Raw genomic sequence first — 13,263 nt, forward strand, 5'->3', positions numbered from 1 at the left:
AAATAAACTCGAGCCTGAGGTTGATGTAATGGGTTTTGATTATCTGAAACTTGATTTGTTAGAAATCTGGAGGTTTGATCCATTTTGAAATACACGAAAATAAAAGACATAACTATTAATTCACCAACTTCCAAACAGAGTATGTTTGTAAATAATAGAAAAATATTCATAAATAACGCTCAAAACGACAAAATTGAAAATGTGGCAAGCTGTGTCTGATTGAGGCAGTTCATGTAAAACCTTCAAGGAAACATTAAGTAACATCTTAAGAAAGACTTGCTGATTACTCATTGTTCATAGATTTGCATTCCTCCCCCCCCCCCAAAAAAAAAAAAAAAAAAAAAAAAAAAAAAAAAAAAAAAAAAAAAAAAGAGAAATAGTTATTTAATATGATAATTAGGACTTATCTGCTGTTGTTATATACGCATGCTTAATATTTAAGGGATTTTAAATCGTTTCATTCTTGATAATATGTCCGTGTAGTTTACGTCAAAGATAGTTTCAATAAAATTCTAAATAATTATCATGTACATAGTAATTATGGTAACAATGTATGCGATTTAAGATATTAATATTGCGATGAAAAATTTTGTATGTCTTTATTTTGGCTTCTTTTAGTTTGTGATGCGTTTGAAATAAAGGATGGTACATGTACCTTTCTCGGCAATATGAAGACGGTTGGTTCACGTGTAGAAATCACGTGTCACAAATATTTCCAAGAAGTGTCAGGAAAGACGCATTCGGTTTGTCAGAGTAATGGGTCATGGTCATACTATCTGAGTTGCATTCCAAGTAACTATTTTACAATGATATTCCTTTTTAAGATATACGAGGGATGTTCGAAATGTATTGCTTATTTCTATCTGGAGACTTCATATTTCAAGTTAGCTCAAAAGTGTTAATTTCATACCCTCGAAGTACTCGCTGTGGCTAGAAATGCAAATTTTCATCCGATGTATAAACTTCTTGAAGGCGTCACGGTACGCTTATTTGGGCACAGTAATAAGGTACTGATGAATGGCAGATCCAAGTGCCTGTCGGGACTTGTATTTCCGCCCAGCAAGGAAGGATTTCAATTTCGGAAACAAAAAGAAATCACATGGGGCAAGGTCTGGAGAATACGGGGGTAAGGCAAAACTGATTCTCTTTTTTCAACAACGCCGAAACTATTGCGGAGGTATGAGCGGGGGCAATGTGATGTAGAAGACGGAAAAACTTAAAACCAGTGTCAGCGCGTCGTTTTTTTATAAAAAAAATTTCAGTTTCTTAAGTACTACGTACTTTTGATACTTATACTTTTGCCCTTTTTCACCGGCACTTTTATTGCGACTCCTTCACCAGAGAAGAAAATTGCATACAAAACCTTCTTTGCACTCAAAGACGGTTTATTTTTGGCAAATTATTGGGCTTTTGTTTTGTGTTTAGTGGCCCATTTTTTTTTACTAAACTTTTCTGACGGGCTCAAGATAATGGACCCAAAAATTTCATCACTGTGACGACATCTGGCAAGACTGTTTTTTGTCATTAATTTTAGAAACATTTGAAGCACTTTTTGGCCACCTTTAAAACCCTTTGCCTCTTTTGTTCATGCGGTCAACAGATGTGGCACCCATACTAGCAGAAATCTTTCTGACTTTCAAATGATTTCTTTCAAAATAATGTGAACCGTTGATAGTGATATGCTACCTTTCGTGCAATATCACAAACTGTAAATCTAGGCATCTCTTCCAATGATATATTTAATTTTTGGGACCGATTTTCGTTACGCACCAGATGCCAGATTTTGGTCTACCTGATTTTGGGTGCAATTTTTGGAAAATGCACTCACAAACGACTCAAATTTCATTTTCATTGTCTAAACTTGTCATAAGACACACAAGAAGGCCTATGAGCAGTAGAGAGTTCAGTTATCCACTGCTTAAAAGAGCAACCCAGCTTTGAGCGAGCTTTGATGTAAGCCCGTATTTCATCTTTTTTGTCGACGCTTCCACCAACCATTTTTACTACAGTTGTCAATTACTGCGTGTATTTAAATGGCAAACTACATGTCTTACACTTAGTCTAACATGTACATTTATACACCGTTGTGTAGGTATTGATTTACCCTATACAGGTATGTATTGGTTTTTATCGTGTTCCACGTGGATCACGAGATAGAGAGCAATAAGCAATTATTTTTGAACAGCCCTCGTACTGTGCCCAATTTTGATATTTGAAAGTATTGATTATCGCTACACGTTCTTTTTGTTTATATAAAATTCACACAAAGTATATATGTATGCCTTAACACAATAAGTGGACAACTGTGAATATACAGTACAACAAACTCGGATGTTTGTAAGAAAGGACAAGCTTTGCTTGACGCAGATTCCCATACATAGTTGGTACGTTCTTTTATTTAAAAAAAAATACATATTCAATTAAGAAATAATATCGGTCTTAGCGGTTTTTATCAGCTATTTAACACCGGTTTGGAGTTGGGTTACGGCCTTCCTGGTTATTTTTTTTCGCAATAAAACGACAAAACCGGTGTTAAATAGCCGGAAAAAAACACCGCTAAGACCGATATTATTTCGATTCTAACACGATAAAATAAAGAAGATCACTAATGTTATTCTTTCAAGGGGAAATAAGTTCCGGTGCCGATTTTCGTGTAACGCTGTTCGATTTTCGCACCCTACTGTTGCTGAGATATACAAATTATTAAACAAAAGAAATAATAAGAAATAAACGTTATTATATCAAGTTTTCAACAATAAAAACTTACGTCTTAGAATGGATTGTATTGTGTTAACATCAGTAAGTGCCCACTATTCATTCTTGTAATTGAACTGACGTCCAGCGGTTTAATGAAATGGAGTTGTATACTTTGGGAATGACGTCCTACTAGCGCTACTTACGGATTTGGCGCCGGTTTTGTCAAAATATTTATTACCTAATATGGATCATAATATTGTGGCGTCAATGTATTGTGAATATATTATTTTCGGTATTGTATGAAAAGAAAATACTATAAAAACTGAAAACATAAATGAAATGTTTTTAATTGTTGCTTTAAAAGGCTTTGTAAACCATATAATCGAGTGTGAAAACATAACAGTCGCATATACTAGTAGTCCCTAATCAATATTAATTGGCAGTTTAACACAGGTTTGTAGCTAACCAGAACCGAAGGTTCCGGGTGAGCTATTGGTATAAAAGGGGGATGCCCCGGCGTCCGTCGTCATGTGTCAACAATCGTCTTGCTGGGCAGATTTTCTTCAAATTTGGTCTGTAGCATCTTTGTGACAGACACACTTGAATTTGCTCATGTCATTCAATTGGCCTCTTTAATTGGTCAACAGAGCTAAAAATAGAAAAACGTTTAAACATCTTCTACTACAAAACTTATTGACGGATGATCACCAGACTTTGTATGTAGCCTTCTTTTAAGGGCCGCTCAAGCTAAAAATAGAAAAACCCTTGTACATCTTCTACTACAGAACTAATTGATGGATTATCACCAAACTTTGTCTGTAGCATTCTAAGGTATTCATTTATCAGGTTTGCTCATATTTATTTGATTTGCTCCTTTTAGGGGCACCATAAACCAAAATCGCAAGCTTTTTAAAAGCTTACGACAAGCTAGCAACAAGCTTGTCTTAAGCTTTCAAATAAAGCTTAAGGAAAGCTTAGAATTGGAACATCGCCGCAAGCTTACCGCAAGCTTGCGGAAAGCTTGCAGGGTGTTTTCAGAAATGCATTCTTTACATTTGAAAGGCACAACAAGCTGGCTCCCACAAACTTTGTTCTTTCTCCTTTATTGCAATTTTTTGTCATGTGATAAGGTATAATATTAATAAACTATTACATAATACATTTATTCATTTCAAATTGTTTCCACATTTACAAGTCATCTTAACAAACATTATTCTATAACAAAAATACAAAACAAAATTAAAGTCTATCAAGTTGAGAAAATATAAAAAAAAAACATTGTTTATTTAAGAGAACTGTTTTTGTTTGTTTGTGTTTTTTTTTTTTTTTTTTTTTTTTTTTCCAAATAAGTATCCATATTGTAATATTATAAATCATGTCCTTCACAGATGCAGTCTTTAAGAATCGCTTTACTCTGGCACACAACTATTCACATCATTTAATGCTTGTTGTAGACACTGAAAAAATATTTGTATAATAATTGATAATTTATGTTTCATATGCATATGATTGTTATTATTAGCATGTTATAAAAAAGGTCAATATTTGAAGGCATGTGCATAGTAAAATATTCTTTTTTTTGGAAATAACAGAATTTTTTTGGCAATCTTGCGAGTTTAATTATTAATTAAAATTAAAATTGTTCTTGCTGCAATAGTTTTTATGCCCCCACAATGTGGGAGCATATAGCGTTGCACTTGTCCGTCCGTCCGTCCGTACGTCCCGAAATCTTGTGAACGCAACTCCTCTTAAACCGGATGGCAGATTTTGCTTAAACTTACAGGGATGAACAACCTTAATGTGTAGATGGTAGTAAAGGAAGGAATTTTCGCTGCGACCAAATTTAACAGAATAATGGCCCTTTGTTGATTTTTTCACTAGATACTATGTAGAAATTTTGTGAACGCAACTCCTCTTAAACCGGATGGCAGATTTTGCTTAAACTTACAGGGATGAACAACCTTAATGTGTAGATGGTAGTAAAGGAAGGAATTTTTGCTGCGACCAAATTTTACAGAATTATGGCCCTTTGTTGATTTTTTCACTATAATTATACTATGTTGAAATTTTGTGAATGCATCTCCTCTTAAACCGGATGGCAGATTTTGCTTAAACTTCCAGGGATGAACAACCTTAATGTGTAGATGGCAGTAAAGGAAGGAATTTTTGCTGCAACCAAATTTAACAGAATTATGGCCCTTTGTTGATTTTTTCATTATATACTATGTAGAAATTTTGTGAACGCAACTCCTCTTAAACCAGATGGCAGATTTTGCTTAAACTGCCAGGGATGAATAACCTTAATGTGTAGATGGTAGTAAAGGAAAGAATTTTTGCTGCAACCAAATTTAACAGAATTATGGCACTTTGTTGATTTTTAGTTTTAACTTGTGGCACATGTAGTCCAAAAAATATTTGACCTAGAGTCATAAGATTGACAGAACAGTGGCGTGTGGGGGCATCCGTGTCCTATGGACACATTTCTAGTTTATTTTTAAAATATTGCTATAAATAATTTCAACAACATAGATCTATATCTAGCAATGCAATTGTTTGTTCAAACAATACACTTGAAAATTATTCACATTCCTAATGGTTAACTGGGACTGCTACATCAGATGATAATGTCTCTTTTTATCAAAACTTTTGCTTTAACTGTTTGACAAGTTAAACTAGTGAAAGAATTACATACATTTAAGTATTGTACAAACCTTTAAGATCAATAATATTGTAATTTATGAAAATCTTTAATATACAAAAATAATTATCTATACAATCATTTTGTTAATTGAAAATATATACTACATTGGAAGTTGTTCATCTAATAGTTGAAATTGTTTAAATCAATGGTAATTATTGATTTCATTATATTTATCAATTATCTAACCTTATTGAATAACAAAACTAACCATTAAATTATTTCTGTAACCAACCTCATGTTTCTTCTTCATCATCATTATAATTTGAAACTGTCTATGGTACCTGTAGCATTGTAAGTTTTCCTGTCAATAAAAAAAATATTCATTACTTATACATATATAAATTGAGTAAAATCAAAATGCTTTTTCTGATAGTTTGGTACTGTTAATGTACCAATTATTTACTGAAATATCCTCAGAATGTAAAAGTTATGAAAAAGCATGACAAGGAATGTAGTTACTGGTATATAATGTAAAGAAAAGGGCAGATTTAAAAATTCACACTCAATAACACTTAGTGACAAAAATTTTAATCAGCACATAAGTAAAATCTATGAAGAAAAACTAAAATTAAAAGTGTTAATTTGCAAGGTACTGGTTTCCTAGCAGTTTCCGGCCCCTATCAGTTTTCCAGCCCTTTATCATTTCCGTCCAGTACAGTCCATTTTTTCAAAGTAAGGCATTCATGTTACTTTATCAATCACAGAGACATTTGTTTTCTATGCTAAAAAGCATTCAAAATAGTACAACGATTTTTATGTTTTAAAGTTTTGCCTGTCGTTTAAAGTTACATAAGAGAACATGCAACTTTTAAAAACAAGCATCACCTGGGGAATTCTAGTTTGAATTTCCATGCGCAATAACTGAAACCCCATTCTAGTTAAATCAATATTTCTGAAAATATATTTGCAGACGACACACGGAAAAGGTTTGGAAGTTATGTTTGTTTGATAAAACCATCTTAACATTGCTTACTGGTACTGAATTATATATGAAATATTATATTTATATACAAAAAAGGTCCAGAAAAAACTGCTATGAACTTTTTAATAAAAGTGAAAAAGGGTGTTACATTTTAGGCTTATATTCAAATTAAAAAGAAAATTTAAGTGCAACAATAAAAATATGACAATGCTGGACAGGTACCTAACTTTGTTCCGTAAAAGTTTTGTACTCTTCCGTAGACAATTTTTTATTTTATTTGTTTAAAAGTGTGATTTGGGGCCGGAAACTGCTAGGAAAACAGTAAATTAGAAAAGACTGTTGTAACAAAATAGTCTGATTAACTTACCATTATTCAATTAAACAATAGTAAATTTTCACTTCCATCTGATTGAAGAACGCCTTTAATGTCCCATTATAATTTTATTAAAGTTCACATTATAAAGTTGTTTCATCTGAATGACACTTAATGCACATGTTTAACTCTACTCCTAGCCATCTTTATAAATTATAAGCACGGAGGTCTAAATAAACTCTTCCTGAGTAATATTTGAATTTTCTGAGATCGGATCCTGATACCAGATTTGTTCAGGATATTAGATTACATGTTGTTAATCCCACTTATCTCACACTTTCCTTTATAAAAGATAGGTGAGTGTAACACTGGCTATTATGAAAACTGTAGGGAGAAAGCATTGGACTGATCACTGGCCCATTACACTTGTTTATACTGTGTTACAATCACTTCAATGTGTTGAACAGCCTACAATTAAGACTCACAGGGGACCAATTTATGAAATGTCAATTTGAATCTTAATTATGCCATCATTAACTTCTGCATAGATAGTTAATATTTAAAAGGGATTGTGATAATGAATTAAAATTAAAAGACACATAAATAAAACAAATTAACATTTAGTGATCTAAATAAAAAGAATAGCCATAAGACAATATATAATGTTCATTATATTTGCTTCTTTGTTCACAATTGTGAAGAAATGTCAATTTTGTTAACTTTCAGAATAATTAATTTAAAATACTGACTTTATGTTGAAAGCTTTTATCAAAAGTCTATAAGCTGAAACACTCTTGGTTTCCTTTTTCATTTTGATTTTGGGTTATCTTCTTTTTTTACTGAACATCATCGGGATGTCACAAGTGTTCTCTAATATTTAACATGGCATTAATTAATAATTTTGAGAAAGCAATATATTAAAAATCTTAATAACAGTACTTAAAAATAAGTTATATGAATCTAAAACTTAAAGGTAAGACAAGCAGATAAAATCTATGAAATAAATGTTTTCATTTGAATCCCATTATATTATATAAATGCTATTAAGTTTGAGTGAAATTATTTTTATAAACGTTTCCAAGTTTTTGAACTACTTTTTTCACTACTTTTCCTTTCCCTGCTTTCACAGAATTTTCAAAGTCCATTTTTCTTAAAAGCTTGAGCAAGCTTGCGATAAAAATGGTTCTTGTAAGCTTGCACAAGCTTGCAGAATTCTGTATGAAACTACTGGCAAGCTTGCAGCAAGTTTACAGCAAGCATAAATAGTCAATATAAGCTTGCAGCAAGCTTACCACAACCTTTCATTTTGGTTTGGGACTAAAACTAAGGATAGAAAAACCTTTGAAAATCATTTCCTACTGAAATAATTGATAGATGATCACCAAACTTTGTAGCATTCTTTGGTAATGTTTTATTAAGTTTGCTCATATTAATTTGATTGGCCCCGTTTAAGCTAAAGCTTAAATGCCCCAGGTCATGACATTTCTTGAAGTTATTGTATAAACATATTCTATGCTCAAATTTATTATTAGAAAGTATTGACGATTGATAATTTCCCACACTGAAAACTAGCTGTTTCTGGTGAGCGACTCATGACCATCATTGTCCTCTTGTTTCCTCTTTGTCTATAGTGACAAAATCACGTGGAGTGTTAGAATTAGAATTTTATCGATTCCAATAATTTTCTGCAATAAAGATGATTTACCTAAAGATGAGCATAGTATATTTTAAGAGACAAATGTATTGCTTTACGAACTTTATCATGTTAATTTTAGTTTATGGCAGAGTAAATCTTATTCAGTTTGAATGATGTTGATACGCCGTTGGGTTCTAAGAATTTTGCAACTTCCGTAGAAATTAACATCTTTTCCTTATCAATAATATAAAAATGCGACCCTTAACCCGGTTTTTATTCTTTAATACATATGTTGTGGTTCTGTCATTTATCGATTCGGGAAAAAATCATGCCAACATTTTAGAGCTTGCTAATCTGTACAGTTATGCAGGATGCCCCTTACACTGAACAAAAATGTGGCAAATGAGTGTGTGTTTTTTATATTAAATATGAAGTTAATTCGAGTAAATTATAGTTTGATATAGATATTTGGACTCAGAAAAAAATACAGTCTAGATATCAAGTTGCTGTTAATACAGATTTTAGACTCGGGAAATAAAAGCGAGAAATATCCAGATTGATTAAGGCCTCAACAGACGGAATGATTTTGAAATACAACACCAATTAAAACTAAGATGTACAGACAAATGTTAATGTGTGAAGGCTACTATTTCTTGATTTCGGAAACCTTAAGTCTAGATGTAAGGGATAGGACATGTTCTATTTTGAAAATCTTGTCGTACAGATTTTTACAGACCTCCCACAATGACAAGTAACAGATAACCAAATTATCTCCTGATAATGGGTGTAAATGAATGAAATTCCAGAACAATTAGGGCTAAAAGGTAAACATAGTAGTAAGATGGGGTAAAAATGATGTTGAAAAACTCTTCAGGAGACCCAAAGTTGTGTTATGTTCGAATCCTAAATTTTTCCGAAAATGATTATGTCACAGTATTGAATTGTTCTCTAATAAGGGGAGGGGAGGTAGTTTGTAGGCGGCCAGATAGCTTAGTCAGTAGAGCAGCAGTACGGTATTGCGAGGGTCCCAGGTTTGAGTCTCGGTCAGGCTTCACATTAAAAATATATATATATATATATATATATATATATATATATATATATATATATATATATATATATATATATATATATTTTAATGGAGGTGTTTCAATCATTACTCATGGCGAAAAAATTATTTAGTGAATAAAGTATGTAAAGGATCAATGTAAAGGGATCCTTTTTAGGGGAAACCACACATGATTCTTACAGTGTAGAATTACCGTCTGAATGAAAGTGTTGTATTGCTTTGAAAATTGTACATCTTATCTCTTATTAGTGCTGTACAACTAAATCCTACAGTCTGTTGAGGCCTTTAATGATTTATATAAGAACATCACGTGGTGGAAATGCTGAAATTTCATTGGTTACATTTTATAATTTATAAAAAAGATAATGATAACACTCGGGGAGAACGGGGAACTTTATGTGATTGTATGTGTAAATCCTTATTCTTGCCTATCAGACTGGCATTTCCGTAAGTGTTACCAATGCCGAAAATTTCATCTGACATGGGAGGTGCAAGATGAAGTTGACCTCGTTATTTCGAGATGTTAAAATCGTGAATTCACGATGTTGAATTCGTGATTTCACGAAGTTGAAAACGTGAATCTGTTAAGTTAAAATCGTGAATTAATTGAAGTTGACATCGAAGATTCGTAGAGCTGAAATCGTTTCATAAAGTTGAAATCCTAATTTCGTGAATTCGTTATGTCGAAAACGTGAATAAGGATGAAATCGGAAATTCATGAAGTTGAAATTGCCCTTCAGGTATATCGTAGTAACGACATAAATTTTCATGGAAAAAAATGTTTTATTAAGGTAAAAAATTTAAAACATGACGGAATATGGTAGAATGTTCAGGAAAAATATCTTACATATGTTTGCGGTTCGGATAGGAATTTTCGACCCTCGGGAACTCACCAATTGACGGATCCCCTTTGGTCAGATGTTCTGATCTGAACCGCAACATATGGCAGATATAATAAATCTTTATTTTTTATGCCCCTAAATGGCGGAACATAGTAATCTCACTAACCGTCCGTCCGGTAATCAAGTCCGCGCTTATCTCCAAAACCGCTGGGGGATTTCAGTGAAACTTCACAGAATTGTTTGTCAATACTTCTAGTTGTGTATAGAATCTTGATTTTACGTTTGATGGTTTTTGCACAGTTATATCCCATTTATGGTACATTCTTGAATGAAATACTATTAAGCTTGTCCGCACTTCATCACCAAAACCGATGGGGGATTTTAGTGAAACTTCACAGGATTGTTTGTCACCAAGACTAGTTGTGATCTCTTTATTTTCCGCTTAATTTGTTTTGACACAGTTATTGCCCTTATATGGCCTTTTTGAGTAAAATTAGCTTGTCCTAGTTACATCTCCAAAAACCGCTGGAGGGATTCAGTGAAGTTCACAGGATTGTGTGTCACCATGCCTTTTTGTGCATAGTGTCTTGATTTTTTTGGACAGTTATGACTCTTTAATGGTTATTTTTGGAGTAAAAATAAGCGTGTTCACGTTTCATCACCAAAACCGTTGAGGGGGATTTCAGTAAAACTTCAAAGGATTTTTTGCCACCAAGCCTAGTTGTGCTTTGTTTCTTGAGTTTCTGTTTGAATTCTTTTTGGCAGAGACATGGCCCCTGAATGGTCTAATTGTGAGTAAAATAACCTTGTCCACGCTGCATCTCCAAAACCACCTGAGGATTTTCACTGAAACTTAACAGTATTACGTGTCATCATGTTAAGTTTTGCATAGTTTCCTGATTTTACTCTTTCTTATTTTTTGGCACAGTTATGGTCTGTCTCTTAATGGGTAATAAGCTTTTCCGCCGAAATGATCAGTTTACAAGTAACAGTCCACAGCTGGGGAATGGGGAAATTTCAGTGAAAGTTTACATTTGTTTGTCGCAATTTGTGCATAGTATCTTCATTTTCTACATAATTTATGTTTGGTGGAGGGGGACAGTTATGACCTCTAAATGGTCAATTTTCGGGTGAAGAAAGTTTGTACGCGCTTTATCTCAAAAGCTGCTGGTGGTGGGAGATTTCAGTTAAACTTCACATAATTGTTTGCCATGAAGCCTAGTGGTGCATAGTATCGTATTTGTTTAGTAAATTAACTTTGTCCATCCTTCATCTCTCAAACCAATTTGGAAAATTCAGTGAATATTTATGAAATTGTTTGCATGGTGTCATGATTTTCCAAGCCCAGTTGTGCATTGTGCCATGAATTCCTGCATAAATGTTACTCGCACAGTTATGGGCCCTTGATGATGAATTGTTTTAGTGAAATTTGTTAAGATTTTTTCTCCTTCATTTCTAATGGAATTCAAATGAAATTTTAGGAATAATGTTTATCAAAGGCGTTCGAGAGTATATTACCGGTATTTTGGCACATTTTTGTGGATTTAAGGTCAGTTCGTGGATATAAGTCACTTCAGTGACAGCTCTTGGTTCCTCTTACAATAATTATCTTTAATGAATACTTTTTTGTCAGTTTCCTTAACGTTATGCAAGTTCATTATCCTTCAATATACATTAAACATTATATGTAGTAATACTCTGATTACAGATTTCAAATACATCGGTTGCTTTGAAGATCGACCAGACAGGATTCTATACGAAAGAGTTATAAGACCGCCATTATTGACAACAGACGTGTGTATCAGAATGTGTATTGAATATGATCATGAATATTCATTAACAGAGGTAATTTATGAATATGCATGAACGGGTATTTCAACACGGTATATATTTTCAAGATAGTGTTTTTTTTAGGATACAGGCAAAATATAAATCTTTTTTCGTTTATTTTTAAGTTAGTAGGCGAGTGAATGAGTGCGCATGTGCGTGAGTGAGTGCGCGCGTGTGTGTGTGTGGGGGGGGTCTGTAATACCTATACCCCATCACGTATTTCTTAGACAACCAGCAACTGTTTTGGCATTCAATGTCATTCGCAATTGCATTTTATACCTTAAATAAAGGTATTGGTATGGTCAAAAAGTAATATGATAAAAAGAGAGATGTGTTTTAATTAGCAGTAAGTTTAAATATTTCACATGAAAGAGATATTTTGGTATAGATGTACTTTTCAGTGAATGGCGAATGCAGCTGCACTATAATATTTTGTTTAGGAACATTTATTCTGTTTACATACAGTTTTCATATTATTTTTGTGTTAAATAATAGAAACATTCTATATTACACCTCTTTCAAAAAGCGACGATATCATTGTTGAAACGACATAAATTTACCGTTTTTAAATTTCATTAAAATAGTTCATATTATCTTGATACCATTAAAATTAATTTATTTATAAATTGCTATGTATCTTAATTGATAAGATTTGATTTACTTGTTTTTAGGCTGGCAATGAGTGTTTCTGTGGTGACACGTTGAAAAACTACCCTCAACAACCGGAAAATGAATGCAACACGCCATGTCAAGGGAATCAAAGTGAAATGTGTGGGGGTTTGTGGAGAGGTTCCCTGTACAGACATGGTTAATTTTATCATTTAAACAGACTAAATATTAAGTAAATAAAACACTTTTAGAATTTATATAAATGATAATTGATATTGTTTTGAAGAAAACCTCATGTACCCGTCCGTGTATTATTTCAGGTACGAACGGGCACCTGAATAGAATCACCGACGTTCCGTAAGCTAGCTTGATAGTAATTGATAATGACACATGGTTAGGATAAAATATAAAAAATACCTAAAATGTAAAAAGTGTGCCCCACTTTTGTTACCGATACATTCCAAAAAATATTTATAAAAATGTATGTAGGTTGCGTGGATTATTGATGGGTAAAATTGAATCACAAAAATGCCTTAGAAATCATTGCTTTTTTTGTTTTTTAAAATTCTCTGTTTTATATATTTACTAATGTATGTTCAACTAACACTTGCAACTTTTGATCATTTTTGCCTTGAACGCTTGGT

General features: G+C 32.8%; 1 protein-coding gene across 1 annotated transcript; it reads left to right on the forward strand.

Annotated features, from left to right (window-relative positions):
• The first annotated feature begins 668 nt into the window (after positions 1-668).
• LOC132720452 (uncharacterized) lies at positions 669-13,027 on the forward strand. Its single transcript, XM_060704598.1, has 3 exons — positions 669-792; positions 11,889-12,025; positions 12,682-13,027. The coding sequence occupies exons 1-3, from the start codon at positions 669-671 to the stop codon at positions 12,820-12,822; spliced, it is 402 nt and encodes a 133-aa protein (XP_060560581.1). The 3' UTR covers positions 12,823-13,027.
• Positions 13,028-13,263: the final 236 nt, after the last annotated feature.

This window comes from Ruditapes philippinarum, unplaced genomic scaffold (assembly GCF_026571515.1).
Source record: "Ruditapes philippinarum isolate M1 unplaced genomic scaffold, ASM2657151v2 ctg2902_1_1_1_1, whole genome shotgun sequence".
NCBI classification, from domain to species: domain Eukaryota; kingdom Metazoa; phylum Mollusca; class Bivalvia; order Venerida; family Veneridae; genus Ruditapes; species Ruditapes philippinarum.